General features: G+C 44.9%; 1 protein-coding gene across 5 annotated transcripts in view; it reads left to right on the top strand.

Annotated features, from left to right (window-relative positions):
* The first annotated feature begins 611 nt into the window (after nucleotides 1–611).
* l(3)mbt (lethal (3) malignant brain tumor) overlaps nucleotides 612–21595 on the top strand; it is a 46839-nt gene continuing 25855 nt past the window's right edge. Inside the window, exons 1-6 of one of the 5 annotated variants that reach the window (XM_089551535.1) lie at nucleotides 669–725; nucleotides 1602–1665; nucleotides 5714–5898; nucleotides 11062–11168; nucleotides 12525–13481; nucleotides 20692–20842. In XM_089551535.1, the coding sequence (XP_089407661.1) occupies nucleotides 1661–1665; nucleotides 5714–5898; nucleotides 11062–11168; nucleotides 12525–13481; nucleotides 20692–20842 (1405 nt within the window). In that variant the 5' untranslated portion in view covers nucleotides 669–725; nucleotides 1602–1660. Of the gene's footprint in view, nucleotides 726–1601; nucleotides 1666–4166; nucleotides 4476–5713; nucleotides 5899–11061; nucleotides 11169–12524; nucleotides 13482–20691; nucleotides 20843–21595 lie in introns of those variants that run through there. The other 4 variants (XM_089551533.1, XM_089551534.1, XM_089551532.1 and 1 more) reach the window with 4 other exon arrangements.

Below are 21595 nucleotides of genomic sequence, written 5' to 3' on the forward strand. Positions count from 1 at the left end.
ATAAACGCATGCGCGTCGTCCATACATTGTGTCTAAAATTTATGGTTCGCATATATGCGTGTGCATTACGCATAAATACCTAACACAACATAATTAATATCTAGCATTTGAAACATGAAAGAGAAAAGTCAAAGTAACAGTACCGACAGATTATTTCAAAAGGCGCAATAAGTATCCTGATTCGTGCGCCTGAAAGAGAAAACTGAAAGGAGCAATTAACCTTCACACAATAAGACGCAAACACGTATTACGTGCTTTTTTTTTTTCTGCTCTAGCGAAAACTTCTGTAACAATGCTGAAATATCGAGGATAAATGACGGACTTTCGTGATAAAACAGGCATAAATTTTAAAATACAGCTCCCGCATTTGGAGGCAAATTTTGCATGCATTCTTGTTTTGTTTTTTCCACTGCGCAAAAACAATAGGGAGTGAGCGGCAGGCCACAGAACGCGCATCTCTTGTCAAAGAACAGTGTTACTTTTACACACATTTTTCTCCCCCATTTTTTTTTTTTTTTTTTTTTGCTTCAAGCGTGTTTTGTCGTCGATTTTGTTCGTTGGGATCTTCCGATGGCGCGCCGCTGCGCGCGCCGGCCCCAAGGCCGCCGCGGTGAGCCGCTAAGTCCCGCCCTCGGAAGGCGGGCACTCCGCATGACGCATGCGCAGACAAGGCACTGGGAAAGCGGGCATTATCGCTGGTGCTGGTATGGCGGCGACGAAATTCTGTACGTACCGTTTTACGTCTTCTAACGAGAACAGGCTGTCGTTTCTGCGGGAAAAATCACGTTGATTGAAAGGGCAAAGACTGTTAGTAATTTTACATCGTGTTTCGACGCAATCCGAGCTGTGATACTAGCGTAAAACTTGGTGACTAACACTCGACTTTCCTAGGCGCTACGCGACTGTTGTGCTTTATTTCGGCCGCTGACGAAAAAACATCTGGAGAAAATAAGTTCGCTGGTGGAAAACGATAAATCGCTTGCGCTCTAGTGAACAGTGTGCGAGGCCCGGGCAGTGTTGTAGAAAATACTTGTTTGCCCGACAAGACTACGTTAGTGTCAGGGAAACTTTTTTTTTCGCCAGGAGTTAAGGGTGGGGGAGAGAAAGAGCAGTGTAATCCTAGCTAGCACCACGAAGGGAGAGCAACGACAAACTGCTCAGTTCGTGTTCGGCAGAAATTTCCATTTCTCGAAGAAATTTTTTCTCCTTTCTTCGACCGCAGGAATTTTTTTGTTGTGCTTAGCCGTCAGTCGGCAAATGCGCTATCTTCGTTTCTCAGCATATATTACTAAAATCTCTATCTCTCTGCGCTGAAAGCAGTGACATGTTGTGAGCTAGCATATGCACTTTAGTCGTCCTTTAAAAAATTTGAATAGGCCTTCCTTTTTCCCTAATTAATTTTAAAGTTGCTGTTGTCCTTTCAGTAAAGGGCTTGCGCGCACTGTTTTGATAGCGCTCGTGTAACATTACTCCCATTGTTTATCGACATTGCGACAAAATGAAACTATCACGTCACGCGTGGACAGTTGAGTTTGTGTAGTGCCGATAACCGTCACTGACAGACTCTAACCGTTGATGAACTTTGTGATTCGGCATTGCAGGTTGCGAAAAACGAGGGGACGCCTTTTTGTGACCGGGCGCGTGCGCTGGGAACATCGTTATGGTGTAAGCATTGCGGGCGGAGCATTGATGCCCGAGTGGTCATGCTTAGATTCCTTTTTGAAAGCTTCATACGTTGTTCTGCGATGTCGCATTTTATGTTGCTTCTATTGCAGTTGTGCGCATATACGCAATATTATATGGCTTAACCTTTGTGCACAGTACGTAGTCCGCATATATGCAGCCCATAGTTGTTAAAAATTCGAGTGAAATATCCATCTGCAGGAAGGGAAAGAAAAATGTGTCTCGGTAAAATTTCGCATATGTTGACTGTTTGAGAGTGATGATCTAGTAGACGACGAGCTTTGTTTGTATTGGAAATAACATATTCTTTGAATGCATGGAGGCGAGTGCACTTTGTTCCTTGTAAAATAATCAAAGGCCACAAACCAAATTTTTCAGCTGTAAAAAAAAATTTTGTAGTGCTTAAAATTGCCTGTTCGTGTTTTTTTAGCCTGCTGCACTGTATTATCCTAGAATTTAACTGCTGTAGATGAATGTAACGCTCACAATGGCTACATCAACAGAAACACACTGTTTGTGTTCAGTAGCACGTTTAGTGTGTGGAGAAAAATATAGATCACATTGATTTGCAGAAAGTTGGCCTTTTAGCTGAAGTTAAAAGCATCCTGAATTTGTTTCATTGCTCACTGCAGCATGTTTTCAGAACTGCATAATAGTGTATATATTATTTTTAGATACATAGTAGTACTGCCAGATAAGCTAAACAATATGCTTTCCTGAAGAGCATAACTGAGTATGTGCTGATTTTATACACTTTTATCTTGATGGAGACTGCTCATGCATGACCATGGTGCATCGCACAGCAGCTGGCTTTATGCTGTGCCACCACCGACAATGCTGTTCTCTTTGTTGCTGCATTAATTGCTGTGATGGCCATATTGTTTCGTTATTTTGTTAATGAATGAAGTTGGAAATTCAACAGTGGGTGAATTTTTTGAGCTTTGTTGCCATATCATCGGCAGGGCCTTCACTGTTTGTTATGCCCTGATATTGATATTTTTAATCTGCGGCAAGGCGTAGTAACTCTTTTTTACAACTCAGTGTTGTGTAGCTGTAAGTTAACCAAGGCCGCTTTATAAACAGTAATGAGTCTCCCAAAACTACGATTTTTCGCAATCGTTAAAGGCCATGCTGTTCTGTTTGCCTACCTTCAGACAAATTTGTACAGTGAAAAATTATGCAGTGACTGAAGCGACTGTGTTGTTATTTTTGAGCCTGCAGGTGTTAGCCTGTTGTTGCAGCCACATCTGAGTGTACTATTTTATGCGTAACTGTTACCTTTGTATATTCTTACCTGCTAACGGGCTATGTTGGTAACTAAAAATAAAGAAGAGGCTGAAAAGTAGCATGCACGGTCAGAGTAACGCAAGCTGTGTATGCTGAAAATGTTTAAATACAGCTAATTATGTATTTCTTCCAGTTTGCTGTTTTCCCTTGGAGGGTGGGTTGTATAATTTACTGGCACTGGTGCATAGTCATAAGAGTGCCTGTTCTGTTGTGCTTCTATATCCTGTCTGGTTGTGTCTAAGCATGTGATGAATAATACTGCATGCTTGGTCATTAGGGTTAATTTTGATAACAGTTGGACATAGAAAATTAAGAGAAAATCTGTACTAATTCCTTGCAGCTACCTTTTGGTTCCACCCAGGAAAGGGCTGCTTGGATGTCCTGATATAATGCAATAACCCATACTTGATTTTGTCATTGCAATGGGATCTGCACTCATTTTCGTTAATTACCCTTCCATGGTTTGATAATGAGAAGCCAGGACCGACAAGTACTGAAATAAATAAATTTCGGCTCTCAGCAAAATACTCTAGCTCCACAGAATAATTAAAACAATCACAGGATTTCATGTGCTCATGATCAAGCTACAGAAGACTGTTCTTCCTTTCTAGGAAGCAGAGAAAATTTAAAAGGGCAACTTTGAGGTGTTTTTTTTTTAGGTCCTTTCTGTCTTAACCATTTCCGCCTAGCTTAGCAGCGTGGTGGCGTTCTGGAAGGACTCATATCAGTTAAAAATTTTTGAATTTTGTGACCTCACTTGAGACAATTTTTCTTGGCCACAATGTGCTTTGAATTGTCTGCACCCTGATGCTTGACCCTTCTTGCTGTGCCAAAATTTTACAGCTTTCTTTCGGCTATACAGGACATTTTCAGAACATCATCAGTTGCAGCCTCCATTTCAGCCGTTCAAGGCACATTCAAAAGTTTTTACAGTAATTCTTGTGACACATTACTGTCAGACACATTACTGATGAAGCCACTGCCTTCAGCTGTGTAGCAGGGTTTCTGTTCTTGTTTGTTATCTTTGCTATTTGAAAGCTTTACTTGTTATTTTGAAAGGTGATTTGCTCCAAGAAAGAGAAAAGCTTTAAGGAATCTAATGCGATCATCAACTCAAGAGTTTTAAAAAATAAAAGCACCAAAGTTGCTGTTTATTGTCAGTTGTAGTGAGCTGGCTAGAGACCTCACTGATGATGAAGAACAGTGCTGTAGCACCCACCTCTTAGTTTAGTGTCTCGCATCGTTCTTGGTGACTTTTTACTTCTTGTGTTTACTCCTTGTCTGTCATTTTTCATTGCATAAGCTTTAATTTGAGCCAATCTGTTTTCAATGACTGTTTGACCAGAAGCTGTCTGTGTGCTGCAATACCGCGCTGCTGTTATTAAAAAATTTTGCACATTCATATGCTATCATGGACATATGTCGTGTTGGTATCATGACTGTTGTACAGGCACCATTACAGTGGTTATCCATTTTCTGGAGAAGAAAAAGGAAAGATGGCTTAGGTAACAAGCTTTTTTGCGAGAAAATGTTCTGCATGCCTAATAGTACATGCTACTCAGCTGTTCCCTTAAAGATGTATAGACACTGATTTTTTGGTTGCATGCTTTCTTCTTTGTAATGACGAGTAAGACATCGCTATACATGAATCATCACATTGCATTTGCCTACGACGGCTAAGCAGTTTATAATTGAATTTCTTCTGTCACGATGTCTGCGACGTCAAGGTCACATGCGGCATGAAAAAAAACTGCGATATAATTGCTGCCTTCTTGTTTGCTGTCATTCAGGTTCTTGAGGCATGCTGGCTTTAGAGTTGTAGTGAATTAAAACAAGCAGCAGCGATTGTATTGCAGTTTTTTTTTATGCCTAATGTGACCTATACTGACCTTGGACATAACAGCCGTCGTTTTTCAAATTGTTTACCGGTCGTAGGCAAATGCCATGTGGTGATCCATATATACTGATGTCTTACCCATCATTAAACCTTTCACTACTACTCCCGAGATAACTCGGGCTACCACATATGCATACCCCCTGCCTCTGCCGAGTTAACTCGTTTTGGCTTTTTAACTCACCCCCTGCCGCTCCCGATAATACTCGTGTAAAAAAAAACTATGCAAACATATAGCGCCTTCTATGGAGAGACTCTGTAAATTCATAGATCTGGTAGGGTAAATTTTACATAACAGATGGCGCGCATGTTTCCACATCCGAGTCACTTTGTTTTGGTCTGCGCACAGCAGCCATGAGGCTATGTGCCGCACTCACTCACGCTTTGACGGACGAAGAAATTCACAATTGCTTGTGAATTCGGAGTCCAATGATAATGAGAACGAGGAAGGAGCCCACCTAAGTGCCTTGTCGAGTGATGACAGCGATGAAGTCCCCCTGCCACCGAAAAATCTGCGTAAGAAGAGGAAATCCGACAGGCCAAATTGGTGCTGGAAGATTTGATTCATTACAACTAATATCTATAAGATTATCCTGAATAAACATGTTTATATGTCCTGCTGAGCATTTTAGTGCGTTACTAGCAAAAAATTTCCAGGAAACTAACATGCAAAAAAAACCTGCAGGGTGTGTGCAGATGTGAGTAAAAAAACCTGGCAGTGAAAGGGTTAAAAAGAAGACATGCAACCAAAAATTTGGCGTCTATGCAACTTTAGGATTACTAGGAAGCCAACAGACGGTGCGTAAAAGTGGTGGAGCTCTGTCCATTCATGGCCTCTTAATGACACAGAGGCAAGGACAAGAGTGCCATGGCGGGACGTGTGGTGCAGACCATGCCTGGGGCCTGCTCCTCCCAGCCGGGAAGCCCACCCAATGAGACGCCCCCCATGGCCGCCCCAAGCCTCATCAACCTGGCCTTCGCCACCCCAGAAATGCTCCAGACGAGGGGGGCACCTCCTATGACCACCATCACCCGTGAGTAGTTGCTCACCTCTTAGGTGGGAGAAAGTGCCCATTTTCTAGCTGGATAACAGAGCCGGAAATCGTGCCCTTCCAGCTGGAAACCATTTGGTAACAGTTGGAGTGTCATCCTATTTCAACTGGATTAGGAACAGGAAATAGTTTCGAGCTGGAACATATCTTGCTTCCAGCTGCGAAATTTCCACTTCCTGCTAGCTCGAGCTGAAAAATCCTGTATAAGTGGAAGCATTTCCAGCTTCTCCAGTTGGAAATGCAGCTAGAAAAATGATGCTAATCTGGAAAGAGCGTCTCTATTTTCATGAGGGACAGCAACCAACAGCTGTGGCCTTGTGCCTGTGGCATGTAACATGGGGGAGTAGTAAGTTGGGCTAGTCAGTGTAGGCAGCAAAAGTTTATGGAATGCAGTATTACTGAAAAAAATCTCAATAATATCACCACCATCTTTGCACTGAGCTTGGAATAGATGTATGCTGGTACAGTGAAAAGCTGGTAAAAAAATCTTGGATTATTTTAATATAGCCAAAATTTGTGATATAAAATTTCGTCTCAAGCACATGCAGTAATGGCACAGTTTAGTAAGTGAAGGGACGGCAATTCAGGCGATCCTCACTAGAGAAACTGAGAGTTATGTTCCCAAGTTCTAGCGTCGTTTCGAAGGCGGTAGTGGCCACTCCGAAAACTGCAAAAAAAATCCGAGCGTCAGTTAGATTGGCTTTCCCGCACAACAGTGCAAGCGCAGGTTAAGCACCAGCTGTGGTGGTTTCCCTGCGTCGCTTCCTCGTGTCGCGTGGAAAGCAGTACCTCAGAGCGAAAGCTAGCGCCGTTTTCCCCACCTTCGCAACAGCCGACATGAGCGCAGGATTGTTATTGCAAGCTTACAACCACCTGCACTGCTGCTTCCAAGGCACTGCTGTCTGCTAGACTACAACCCTATACCCTACTGTTGGCGAGTGCAAAATAAAAGGATAGGATAACTTTATTTAGCTCTAGCGCAAGTGCTTTTATGCGGTCAGTTGAGTCCATCTGCAACAGAGCGCGAGAGCTTGCTGCATCACCACCAGTCAGTTGTGTAGTGCAGCGAAGCCAGCCAGCCACCGTCCGAACTAAGGCCCCTCAAATTTCGTAAAGTAGCAACATCTACCCTCCTCTCCTCCGCTTCCTCCTCTCGTTTTGATGCAGAAATGTCTATTCATGCATCAAAAATGGCGTCCTTTTATTCTCCCTCTCGTTGGCGTGCCCAGCGTGGAGGAGAATAAAAGACGGAAGGTTGACGGCGGGGCGGCATTCTTCAAAGGTTGGCATTACTTTACGAAGCTTGAGGGGCTTTAGTCTGAATGGGTACAGTCCGGCGCTGGGGAGTTCGATATATTCGTTCTATGGAAAAACGCCTTTGATATAGTAAATAGAAATTGCATGCGTTTGTCAAAAATATTTACGAAGTGTTTGATATAGCCAATAATTTGTACTATCAGTGTTTGTTATGTTGCGGCTTGACTGTATAGATATATTTCTCAAACACTGTATCTTGAATGCAAAGAAAACAAACTGCCTCATGAAAATCGCATTCCATAAACTTTTGATGGCATCTGTATGTACCATCTTGGCACATGGTGAAATGGCGACGGCATAGTTTCTTATGCCCCGAGGGAAAGCTGAAAGTGCTGTACTTCATCCACCAAGGGCATGCTGGGAAGATGAGGTTTTGTACTGGGCACGGCTAGTGTTGATCCGAAAACATGGATTCAATTGGATCAACATGGATTCACTGCTTCTAAAGAAAACCTCCAAGAAATCCCGTGGATGTTTCTATAAAAGCGTCACACCAACTTTCAGTTGCGTTAAAGTTACCCTGAAATAATTTTGATGGGCATATTCTCCAGCCGTCGCGGTGGCTCAGTGGTTACGGCACTTGACTGCTGTCCCGAAAGACGCAGGTTCAATCCCGGCCGCGGTGGTGGAATTTCTATGGAGGCGAAATTCCAGAGGCCCGTGTGCTGTGTGATGTCAGTGCACGTTAAAGAACCCCAGGTGGTCAAAATTTCCGGAGCCCTTCATTACGGTATCATTGCGGAGCCCTTCATTACGGCATATTCTAGTGGAGCAGATCTGTAGAGGTGGTCTTTGTGGGTATTCGAGTAAAATTTGAAAGCTCTGTGTGAACCCTGTACTGTTGAATTAATTTTTAAGAAGCGCTGCTCGCAATAGCTCACAACCCATTAGGCCGACACACCTCACCGCGCGACCCCTATCCTGATAGCGTCAGTGGGGTAGGGATGCGGTGAGGTGTGTCGCCCTAATCGGTTGCGAGCTACTGCGAGCAGCCATTTTTTAAAATTCTTTGTAGTTAATTTATAAAAGAAATAGTCGGAAATCATTTATGGTTTGGTTTAGCGACTCAGGATATGAGGGATGCCGTAGTGAAAGGCTCCACAAATTTTGACCACCTGGGTTTTTTTAACATGCACTGACATCACACTGTACATGGGCCTCTAGCATTTTTCCTCCATCGAAATGCTGATGCGACGGCTGGGATCGAACCCACGTCTTTCGGATGAGTAGCCAAGCAACATAATCACTAAGCCACCGCAGTAGCTGCAACATTGTTTGTCTTGTGGAAGACACGCATATTTAGACATATTTAGACAAATACGGTGTGGCTACAAAAATGAAGTGAGTTTAATTCAAAGTGAAAACCAAAGCCTTCCATGATCACGGCATCGTCTTCTATGGCTTGAGCATCATTTTAGAGACTTTATCACCACCTACACAGTGCTGCCGTGTCTCCACTTCTTGCTGCTGCTTCCCTGTGCTTCGCGCTGCTGTGCTTCTAACATACGCCCTTTTCTTCCTGTTTATAGGCCTCACTATTCTTTTACTGGCTTTCCTTTCTCAGCGACCCGCGCCGCCTTCTTTCTACGTTCAAAGCTAGCTTCACTTTTTCCGTGCGCGCGGCGCGCTTTGCCTCACGGCCTCAAGTTTTTCGAAAAGTTGGCTTCTCCTCTCGGCTTAGCAGCTTGGTGGTGAAGCCTCTTCAAAGAGCGCCGTTTTATCGTATTTGGCATATATATTTGAAGAAAATAGCGCCAGAGCATGCAAACCACGAAAAGACAAGGACGAGACACAAAGCGCTTTGTGTCTCGTCCTTGTCTTTTCGTGGTTTGCATGCTCTGGCGCTATTTTCTTCAAATCAAGTATGCACCAACTCGCCCAAGAAGTGTTAATGGCATCTATATGCCTCGCAGTCCTAGACTTCGCGCGTGCCGCGATGTCATCATTCCGCGAAGTATATCGCCACGACCAGACACTCTTTATTATAGCAGCTTCTTCGAAAAACTCTTTACTATAATCGAAAAAAAAATGTACAGTCATCTATGGAAGGCGAAATGGGACCGCAGCTTCAATTTACTGTATCAGAGCTTACTGTAGCAGGGTTCTACTCTACTACACGTATGTGCTCACAGTGAAGGAGGGAGTGAAAGAAGGGAAGGAGAAAGCGGCAGGGTAGCAGAGGGCTCCGAAATAATTTCAACCTCTTAGGGTTCTTTAATGTGCACTGACATCGCACAGTACAGAGGTACCTTGCATTTGGCCTCCATCGAAATTTAGCTGCTGCAGAGAGGCACAGAGCTGCAGTATTCAGTCATTATAGGGAGGAGGAAGTTATATGAGCAAAGGAAAGACATGGTAACTGGCTCACGATGCCTTCTGCCTCTCCTTGCACTGTCCTGCTCCATGTTTCGAGGAGGAAGCTATGAGCAGAGGAGAGGCACATGTATCTGTGGAGTAGTCTTATCCAGCGATGCAGATTATATGCAGTGGTTTGTTGGGCTGTTTGTTTTTTATTAGTGCGAAAGCATTTAGAGCCTTTCAAAATCGTATCTTGTATGTGCACCTCGGGAGCATAGAAAAAACTGGTAGAAAAAGAAATCGCATCAATATCCACGACTGAGACTTGAGCCCGCGGCGGCGCAAACAGATCAGTTTCAAAGGCTGCTGTGTGAGAACACTAGGCTATTGCCGTAGCCGAACATGCCTCGTGGTAAACTGCAGCGCACTCTTGCGTTGTGCATTGCAGAGCATCCTCTTCCCACCTGCAGTGCGAACAGTTATGCGCCTTTCCTATTCTCAATACCAGTGCAAGGTTTAGACTTCATTGATTTTGAGGGAAGGAAAGGCGCAAAGCTGGCTCCGCTGGGTCACGCTTTGAGATAAGTGGTGGTGGCATCCATGTGCAAAAAACCTTCATGCTTAGCAATGCTAAACTGCCTGTAATTTTTTTTTAATTTGGCAGAATTTTGGGGTGTTTATTTCAAAATGGAAGTTTTTTTGTGAGTGTGAGTATTATTTTAGATGAATGAATGACTGCCTCTTTTTGGTGATTTAATGTGGCAATGCTGTATGGTCAAAAGTCACTTGGAGCCTATCACCGGCGCTCTCACCGGACATGTAATTCGGAGGTCGTGGGTTCGATTCCCATCGGCGGCATGTGGTTGTTTTTTCTTCTGCTTTTCTAATCGATTATCTTTAAGCAATAACATATTTACTACTATTCTCCATTGATAAACAGCACAAATGAAATAAATAAATAAAAATCCCCCGTGTTCCTTGGTTTCTGTGGCTGTTCGCTTTTCTCATATGTATAATGAGCTCCTCATTCCCTGCTTCTGCGTGCGTGTGTGTGTGCGCTCTCTCTCCCCCCCCCCCCCCCGTTTAAATTAAATTGATAAGTCCAACCTCTGCTTATATTCACTGCACAGAATAAGCACACTTTGATAAACAGAGTCTCAAAACATGTTAGCTTAGCTGTCGCCAGTGCAGTTCATTTCATTTGCGAGTAGGTGAGGAATTAGAGTCTTTCTTTGGAGGTGCAGCTAAAGCCGCTAGAAGCCAAGAGGGGTGGCGAGAGGCTTGAAGCAATGTGATAAGGTGCCCATTAGAATGTGGCAGGCTTCTTGCGTCTGGGCGGGGGGGGGGGGGGGGGGGGGGGGGGGAGGGGGGAAGTAAGGCTGGAAGGAAAGCGGTGTTGTTAACATTTATGCCTCAAAGTGTGTAGTATATGTGTCGTCACAGAGGCCTTGTGTGCTTTTAATCCAGTTGTAGCAAGCTTTGTTACTTAATGAAATTCATCGCCCCTGGACTTTGTGTGTGTGTGTGCAGTGACACGTGACCTGCGGACAGACGGCCAGTTGAACCCTGGCATGCAGAAGCCCATCCTGGTGACTGTCTCTGGCCTGCCTGGCATGGTTGCTGGTTCCAAGCCACAGGTGGGTCTGGGGTCACGGCTTCACTGCTAGGGGGGTGCAGTTGAGAAGCATTTTGTTCTGGAGGGGTAACCCAGCATTGAATTAGGATGTAGTTGGGCACCTATCTGAAATGCTTAGATGTTTTGTCTTGACATCATTTGTTAATGTCTTCAGTTTCATTAATAGCAGTTCTCACCTGCACATAACTGCTGTGCTAAAATGTGTGGACGCAGTGGACTTTTCTTAGACAGGACTTGGTTATTTCGAACTTCAGGTTTATTCAAACTGAAACTGAAGGTTCACCTCAAAGGGACATCGATGACAACTCCATGCGATATTTTTTCTCAGTAAAAATGAAATATTGGGATCTTTCTGGCTACGTTGGGGCAGCAAAAGACTCATTTATTGCTGAGAAGTAAGAATTTAAAAATGGGACATTTATCACCTACCACTCGATTGAAACTTGTGATGTCAGGAGCAAAAAGGGCTGAGTGATCCCCATTTAGAAGTGAATGGTGGTGTGACCTGGCATCAGGAATCTGCATGAAAAACTAGGGCTGACATCTTCAAAGTTTACTGGTTAAAACAGTCAGTGGTGCTGATAACTTCATTTAAGGTTTAAAAATTTTCTTGGCTCATACAAACTCCCTTTTCAATGAAAGTAATGTCTTTATCAATAGAATGCAGTAATCTGTTGAAAACATCAATTTGTCCTCCGAGTTCCTTCTGTTTGGACTCCGTTCTAACTGGAGTCGACTGCAAATAATTTTTTTTCATTCAAAGTTGCAGTCACACTAAGTTGTGACTCTCTACATTGTTATCTGCTGTTTAATCTTCATGTGCACTTTCACTTTATGGCGAGCGCCGTTAATGGGCATGCACCCTATGACATTGTGTAACTGAAGCCCATTGTAATTGCAGGATTGGTTTGGCTTGCCTTGGCTTGTCATCAAGCAAATTGGTGCCAAACCTAGACAAGCCAAACCGAGAGCCAAGCCTTGAGAGAGAAAAAAAAAAATTTTTAAATTGTGGGGCTTGACATTCTGAAGTGACTCGTGGGCTGTGAGGGACACCGCAGTGGAGGACTCTTTATTAATTTAGACCACCTGGGGTTGGTGCCTTTTGTGTTTTGCCTCCACCGAAATGAGCCCGCTGCGGCTGTGTTTGAACTGCTGTCCTTTGCCTCAGTAGCTGAGCGCCCCAACCACTTGAGATATTACGGTGTGTCCGAGAGAGAAGAAAGGAAAACAGAAGACGAGAGAAAGAATGGGGAGAAGAGAGAGGGACACCTTTGTGGAGAGACAAATTGACTTGACGGCTTTCACTGAAGTTTTTAACTAAGCCGTAGCCTACTTTAGGTGTTTTCTGTCTTCACAGACATTGCAGGGAGGGGCCACTGCAATGGAAGGATGCATGCAGCTGGCACCGCTGTCACTGGCACCCGACGCAGATGGCTCTGGGCCGACCCTGGGATCCACGCCCGCGGTCAGCTCGGCCACGCCGGCGGTGCTGGTCGGCAAGCCCGGTGGGGGACTGGCGGTGATCCCGGGAGGCACACAGGGCGCAACATTCGGCACTCTCTTGGCAGGGGTGCTCACTTCTGCGCCCAGCGGTCAGCCCCCCTTGCTCACGGTGTCTTCGGTTGCAACCCCCATTCCCGTTGTGCTGCCTTCCTCCGTCACGATGGCGACGCTTCCGGCACCGCCTTCTGGGGTGACAGTGACGGCTTCGGTCGTTCCCACTCCCACCCTGATGGCCACTACCATGGCAAACAGTGCGACGGCTTCTATGCCGGGTACCATGCCAGTATCTATGTCAGCAGCTGTGCCAGCTTCAATGTCGGCTTCCATGCCGGCTTCGATCCCAACGTCCATACCAATGTCTGTGTCAGCGTTGTCAACGTCCGTGGCAACTTCAATGCCGACCTCGGTGGCTGCTTCGTTGCCGACTCCTATATCGGTTTCCGTGCCAACTTCAGTGCCGACTTCTGTACAGGTTTCTGCAGCGACTCCTGCAACGGCTTCAGTGTCAACGTCTATAGCAGCAACTGTGCTAACCGCTGTGCCAGCATCCGTATCGGCTGCCATGACAAGCAATTTACCGCCGAGCATACTGGCATCCTTGCCTGGTGCAGCAACAGTGACTGTGCCAGCTCCCGTGACTGCCACGGCACCAATCATTGTGTCGACTGTGCCCAGCACGCTGTCCACTGCCGCTATGACACCTGTGCCAGCTTCGGTGCCGGATGGTGGCACACAGGAGCCTGAGTTTGACCCCATTCAGGCCATGGAGTGGAAAGACGGCATTGCCACTCTCCCTGGTAGCAGCCTCAAGGTGGGTACCTTGATATGCATGCACAATTATTGCCCACCATGAGTAGTTGCAAATGAGCTCTGAGGGGAGGAAAGTTTTGTTGTTTGTAAAAATATATTAATGTGGCTCCTCTTGCATATATTGATGTTTGTCTCAGCAAAGGACGCATTTATCTTTAAAATAAAAATTTTTCCTCCACTTGAGTCAAAGTTGTGACTTCTACACTCTATGATCGCCATGGCCAAGGACTCCATTATCGTAGTTCTGTTCTGAATTGCAGTGTAGCCTGGCTTCTGAGCTCCACACACAAAAAACTGTCATGATGTGCTGTATTTTATCTGCAAAAACAACTTGTGGTGTTGACTCGTGTATTTAATTTTTTTTTAATTTCTGGTTTATGAGAGCTCCGTTTTTAGTGAAGGTGGCATCTTTGCCATTCAAACATGGTGATCTGCCACTCCTGGCCAACTTAATTTGTCCTCGGCGCCCTTTTGACTCATAAATGGACTTACTAAGGAAGGCCGAAAGATGGGAGAAAGTATTGTTGCATTCAGTCACTCATTCAAACTGGTGTCTTAGAGTGGCTTTGAAATGCTGTTCTTTTGTTGTGTTAATCCCTACTTTGAAGCGTGTACTGAACGCGGTAGTGTTCCCATGTTTGCCTAACGCAAGAAAAAGTGCTAGTGCTGCATTGTACAACTCGGGTAACACAGAGTGCTTCAGGCTCTTTCTGCTACAGCCAGGTGTTGTGTTCGGTGGTAGTGCAATAAAAGTGTTTTCTGTATGCTTATTTAAGATTTCTTCCTGGACAATGCACTTCTTCTGTTCTGTCCCTTCCAAAGTGGGATTGCTTACATTTCACGCATTTTGCCTTTGCCATGATTCTCGGCATTTCTTTTGTGCTATTCAGCCAGCTTGGGCCATTGTAGTTGCTTCTCAACTGAGACATCATTTTCAAGCATGAATTTTACAGACACAATTATTACTTGCTCATGATGGTGGATCGTGGGACGCTGAAATATGATGGGTTAGTAACTCTGCAATGAAACTAAGCGAATGCTTCAGCTGGACTGTAAATTAAATGTGCAAAAAAAGTGAAGCAAAAAAAAATTCAGGGGAGCGCTTTGTTGACCTAAAGCGCAGAGAGGCAGAAGCCTTAAGCGCGGTGTTGCTGCTAGTGCATTGATGTGTGGTTACGATGTTAAGCTTCGCCTTTGAGTGTGGAGCGCGATAGCGTCTTGCAAGTCTTGCAACGCTGCCAGGGAGTCCACAGAACGCCATCGCCCATTCGGCTCTATGTCTTGCTTGTGGTAAATTAGTTTTTGAGGAAAGGAAATGTATCTGTCTGCATATCTCGGTGGACACCTGAACCTCACCTTAAGGAAGGGGAGGAAGATGGGAGTGATGGAAAAGACCATATTCACTAGATCGGCCTTTGTTCATTTCAAACCATGGAGCTGGCATGGAGGAGTGTTTACTGTACTCGTCTCGCACTCCGGAGACCCTGGTTCGATTCCCGAACTCGACCAAATTCCTTCGCGATTTTATTTATTGATCTCATCTGACTAGAAAGCTTAATTAGGCTGATTGGTTAATTAAGCAATGAACTAAACTCAGTCCCACTTAGTTGGAGCATCACTATACGATCCCTTTAATTGGTTGCATGGTTACTAGCCTAAGTACAATTGGCCCCATTTGAAATTCGCGCACTGTGACGTCACGACCATTTCGACCAATTGAAAAGCGTGACATTTTTGTCGACAACTCCTGCTTACAACGATGAGGCATTAAAGGCTTCCGCCTTAAAACCTGAATGTATGTGGTAGCGTGCCAGTCACCAGGTCATTGCTAGCATACAGCTGTAAATGTGCTATACTTTCAAATAGTCTTCTCTGTGTATGGCTTGTCTACCTTGCTTTATCTAGTGTGTGTCTCCTCCCCCCATTGTCTGCATTTAAAAGTGTTGACATATTTTCACTATTTATTATCACTGCAGGCCCTCACTTATGTAATGCCTCGGATGACTGAAGGTTTTAAATAATTTAAATATTTACTCACATAATGAACCTACCTTTTTTTCCATAAAAGTTGACATCAATTTTGGGGGCAGGGTTCGTTACATGGGAAAAAAAGGTTTTGACAGATTTTTTGCAAGAGGCGAAATTTTATATTGTTGATCCGTCCATGCATCATCAACAAAAGCACACAGTCATCCGCATTTGTGTCCCTGGTGTTTAGCGTCATTCTCTTTGAAAGGTGTTGTATCATGGCGCGATCCGACAATTTTGTGATTGTCGAAGGCGCTGGCCAAGCGCGGCGAGAGAAAGCGAACATGCTGAACATAGGCCGGTCAGAAGTGCATTTTAAAAAAAACTCGCAGGACGGTTACAAGTTTGTAATGTGAATGTTCAAGCATTAGCTGTGGTGTGAGAGGGGTTAGGCATTTTCGCTCCCGACCTTGCCGAGTCGCATGGGGGTCTGAAGGTCCTGCTTCCTCCATAGTATTTCAGTGTAGAGCATGTTTTAGAGTATTCTGGCTTAAAGGGACACTGAGGAGAGCACTATTAATATATTTTTTATAGCAAAATCCGATAGTTCGGCATGTCATGGCTTTGTTGCCACTTGGCCGGCAGCGAAAAATGCATTTATTTCTAAGAAATTTGGATTCGAAGTTGAAAAGGTTTTTCCCGCCGCTGGGATTCAAACTTGGGATTCGGCTATGACGACAGAGGACTAAGTGACGTGAAACATGACGTGACATGACGTGATGCAGACTCCGTGATTTCTGGCAGCCAGCAGTGCGGCCTAGCAGCAGCCGAAAAGAAAGCTACCGCCGGCCGCACGTTGAAGGCATCTATCGGCTATTGCGGCCGTCGCTACAGTCGCTTCGCTTACGTTTGCACCGGCGTTTTGCGAGCGTTACGATGGATCTCGTTCTCGAAGTCGTCAACGAAGTTCTCGCAAATAGACACCTTTAGCATACCGTGTACCTTGATACCGCTAGCGGAATACCGGGAGCCCGCCTAACGCCGGCGAGCAGGCGCTGATTGGTCCCGATGCTTCAGGCGAGCGCGTAGCTGCCCGGCACGTGGCGCCATCTGGCGACGTCAAGGAGATTTGCGCATGCATTGGCTGCGCCTCAGTGATTTGTGCTTCTCGTGTCCTAGCGTTGCTAGAACCATTGGTTCTAGCAACACTGTTTTGTTATATGATGTCATGACGCTTGTACTTGCGAGTTTGGCCTGTGGCGGCGATACCTGTATTTTGGTTCTTGCTCTTTTCTACGTTACAAGAGCTTTGTTGTCAGTATGAGTGGCGTTTTTGTAATCAGGAGCTGGTATTCTGTCGATACAAGCCAACTTCAATTTCTCCTCAATGTCCCTTTAAACTGCTATACACTTCTCTGATGCTCGAGCACTCGCCGGCTTTCTAATTAAGCATACATTGGTCATACAGCAGTGCACCAAGCAAGCCAACACTACCGGTGCTCCTGTCAAGGGTGCATAGCATTTTTCGTTCTGCCAAGTTAGAGTTACTGTGTAGGTTCCCCAAACTGAGCGTAGGTCCGCCATATTGCTTTCCCAAGCATCCAAGTTATGAGGGACAGCCGCAACTGTTGCATGCAGGAGGCAGACTTGATGCAGTGGTTATAACGAGTGCAGGGTAAATGCGCTTGTTTTTGGCTGCCGAACTTGCTTTATTCTAGCCATATTATTGTTACAGTGAGTGACGTAGCTTGCTAGTAATGTGTCGGTTGCACCGCGACCTATCTATATGAGTTACAAACAAAATACTCGCCATGTGGATGGGTGCCGCCATCTGGTGTAAATACCACAAATCACAAGTGTTTTCTTTTTAACAGTCAGCAAATAGTTGTTATGAAATTGCATGTTTTTGGTAAGAAAGCCTCGTTTACAATGAACATGTGCAATCAGACAAAATGAAATGCTACAGAGCACGAGAACCATAGGTGTACCAATGGACTGCCAGCAACTGTGTAGTGTTGAACGATGCAGAGGAGTTAGCTTCTCCACAATGCATGGGTGCTTGTTCAACCATGTGAGCACATTTGGCCAGTAGAGGTGCGAGTGGTGCAGGGAAAAAAAACGCAAAACTCTGGGAATCTACACAGTAACTGAGGCCACTGTGGTGCACGTCAGCTAGAGAAGGCTGCTTGATGCATGGTGTTGCTGCCATTATAGTTAACATTTGTGTACATATTTATTTTTGTTGCCTTTCTGTGTTTAACATATTAGTAGAATGTTGTCGAAGCACCGTTAGCAGGTTGTAAACAAATGCGTACGATGCCCATGTGAACGTTTTAGAGCGATGTCTGCCCAATACCCAATACGCCAACAATCCGCGCAGCCGTAGGATCTTTAAACCTTGCTGTTTTAGACAATACTGATAAAAAACATTTAGCAAAGTCTTTAGTGGAAGCAAAGACAAGCATTCAGGCGGTCCATTCGATGGTTCGAAGAGGCGGAGAGCTGAGTGGCTCTCCGTGACATGAAGTCTGATTACATTTTCACGCCTCAAATGATCAAATTAGGATTTTCACATGTCCTTTGAAGCTCTGGCCAAACCCTAGTGTTGTATTCCCACTCCTTTACAACTGTATCAGCCGAAACAGTGGTTGTCGGAACCAAACCACCAAATGCACCAGCCGTCGCGGTGAGGAAGGCGCCTAGCAGTCAGGAGGCGTGTAATGGAGGCATCACAGTTCCCATGATATGGCGCTGTAAATCGTCTATACAGAGGCTTTGTTTCATTTGCTTTGCTTACAGCATGGCCACATCGTAGGGCTGTTTTGGACCAGCTGTTTGAGCAAATGCTTTTACGTAATATACTCAGTAAAGGTAACATCTCAATAACAGAGATTAGCAAAATATATTTTGCCTAATAAAAACTTTGAGCTAATTTATTTTTGTTGTTTTTGTTCTAGCTTTTGACACAGAATGTTCAACTTGAAACACAGTGCTTGGGAAATAAGTTCATCTTTCCCAAGTGCACAGAGCTTGCACCTTTTAGCATAGGACAAAGGCACAGGCAACATGGTAAATAACTCAGTAACAAACGAAAAGCATCAGAAAATGCTTCTAGCTTATTCGTACTTAGTCAGGTGCTCACAGACCGGTTCACATGAAGGTAATTAGCTTTAAAGAAAGATTTTGCTAGGCTGTTAATGGAAGTGATCGTTTTAACATCACCATGACTTCAGTCCCATGCTGAAGTTCTAGCAAAACCAGCAGCACTGGCAGTGGAACTTAAAGAAATCTATGTGGATGAATATATTTAAGCCCTTTCAAAAAAATCGCGATGTACCTAATACACTCATGGTTCCAGGAACCAACGAAAAATTTCTTAACTTTGCTAATTACCAACTTTATTAATGTGAGATTTCTGTGATGCATCGAAATATCTACGGAAATCAATTGTGGTTCTGTACGTTACATCGCTGTCAAAAAATGACTGTTTAAAGTGTGGCACTGGTTACGTCACCACTGGATGATGTCCCAAATAATTAATGACTAATTATTATGTAATGGCAAATTACTAATTAACAGCTAATTACTGATAATGACTAGATACTAATTAATAGCTAATTAAAGACACTTAAGCTTAAGGGACAGGGTGTTGTAGCACTGCCAGGGAGTCCATGGAATGCGACCAACCACACAATGCTTTTTGAGGAAATGAAATGGTGCAGTAATTCTCTGTCATCTCTTTTGAGGAAAGGCAATGGTGCAGTGATTCTCTGTGTCTCAATGGACACCTGAACAGCACTGTACAGGAAGGGAGGAAGTGGGAGTGAAAGAAGAAAGAGGGCCTAATGATGAAAATGAAAATTGTATTAGAGGAAAGGAAATTACACAGTAACTGTCTCACATATCTCCACCTGGCATCTGTTTGTGGGAGTGAAAAATGAAAGAGGAAGAGGGGCCAAAATGAAAATTGTATTTGAGGAAAGGAAATTATGCAGTAGCTGTATTGTCAAAAGCTTGACACCTCTGTTGACAAGCTCCTACTGACAACCTTCTGTACACAACACCTTAATATAATTTTTCATTATCAGGTGTAGGTATGAAGATACTTGTGCCCAACTGTCTGGGACACCATTCATGGACTTGTCTTGTGTTCACCTTGCATGCTGCCCCCCCACATTTATCCCTCCTATACACGGCTCCCAGAATCTAGGTAAAATTCACCAGAGGTCCCTTAAAAAAAGTTTCAGTATCAATAAATATATAAAAAAAGAAAAATGGCAGCCCAGCTGTTATGAGCACCTCGACAAAGACAGAAGGCAGTGGGGAGAGCCACTGTTGATTGTTCTAGTAGTCTAAACTGCAGCAGAGTATGTAGGTCTGACATCTTATTGTGGATCTTGGGCATTAGCAAGAGAGGAAAAAACCCTGTGACAGCTGTCACCCGAGTTTAGTGTGTTATGCAGTGAAGCGTACACACAGCAATTTTACAGCTATAGCTCTTACGCCGATTCCTTGGTTTTGCGTGTAGTAGCAGTCCTCATAACCGGTGGGTGTGTTGCCATAGGAACCACCCAGAGGGTAGTTACCCTGGAAAGAGGAGAAGGGTACGGTGAGAGCATTGGAAGGTGTACGTAAAGGGTGATTACCACAGGAGCCGTCTGGTAGGTGGCTACCGTGAAAGAAGGAGGGTATGATGAAAGTGTGAGAAAGCACAACTGGAGGATGGTTGCCATAGGAACCATCCGAAGGGGGGGGGGTAGTTCTCGTGCCCTGGAAGGAGGAGAACACTATCGTGTTAAAGGCCTCGTTACCCAGAAAATCTGGCGTCAGCATTGTCAGTGTTTTGAGTGAAAAATGGGTGACGTAGGGTGGGCCACCTAGGCCACGTGACCTTGTGGCATCATCACAACCTGCCCACCAGATTGCGAGCAAACTGCCCACCGTGGCAGATGGCTGTTAAATGAATGAATGATTGCAAGAGGTTGCTCGGGAAGAGCAACTTAGGTCGCACAAGCCCCACTGGAGGCAGCGCCTGCTCTCGCAGGGCAGTGATACATCCTTTAACTGCTGCACCAGTGCGAAAGGAGTGGTAAGAGGGACTCCCCATGATCTATGAATGTAAAGTTGAGAGTGATCAATTCAACATATATGGGCATTTACTCATTAACCCTATTGCATCATAACCTTAAGGTGGAGCTTATGTGTCCCCTCCAATTTTCTTGTTCTCTTTCCTTGGGTTGCAGTTTCGCCTGACTGAGTTTGGCACCCTGGAGGTGGTAGCCGCTGAGGAAGTGGTGCCCGACAACAAGCCTCCGGATCCACCGGAGAGCCCCCTGAAGGCCTTTGTGGTGCCTCAGTACTCGGTCCAGCAGCCAGAATCGGTCAACCACAAAGGTAAGATTTTCACTCTCGAGGATTACCCTCAAAGTAGAACAGAGTTCAAAAACAAGTACATTGTTGGTCAAAAGTTACCAGGCCACAAGGTCTGCTTTGGAGCCTTGCAGTGGAGCATCTACCACACTACCGCAGCTCAAAATCTGCAGAGGGTAAGGAAGGGTATTACCCTCACCTGTGAGGATCTTAGTCGCATCATAGGTGCCAAAACTGGCTCACAATAGCACTTCAAAGTAGAACCAGTGGCCTGAAGACTTCTGGCCAACCCTGTACATAAGATAAGTAGTAAAACAGTGAGCACAGTTGCTTGCTGTGAGGATAGTTGAATGAACAGTGTTTTTTTTTTTTTTTTGTAAAGTTCCCAGACACAAACATTTCGCCTCTATCGAAGTGCAGCAGCCACTGTCGGGATTTTATACTGCGGCCTTGGGATCAGCAGCCGTGCACCAAAGCCACTGAGCCATTGCAGCGGGCATATTTCCTTTTGTGAACTTTTCCATTTTCAGTGAAAATACAGTGTTTGTCATTAGAACTCAGCTGTACAGCCTTTGTCAAAAGTTTGGAGCCCAGGGGGGTTTGCTTCTGAAGCACACTGTCTGGTTCGTAATGCATCTCCAGCGCTCCAAATTTGCTGAAGGTAAGAAGATTTCTGGTCCTGCCTCCTCCAAAGGGTAGGACCACCACGAATGTTACAGGAGTCCCACTGCGAGGCTTAGCAGCAAACCCACTGGGCTCTAAACTTTTGACAAAGAC

The sequence above is a fragment of the Amblyomma mixtum genome, chromosome 7, assembly GCF_055824585.1.
Source record: "Amblyomma mixtum isolate Tamu chromosome 7, ASM5582458v1, whole genome shotgun sequence".
In the NCBI taxonomy this organism is placed as follows: domain Eukaryota; kingdom Metazoa; phylum Arthropoda; class Arachnida; order Ixodida; family Ixodidae; genus Amblyomma; species Amblyomma mixtum.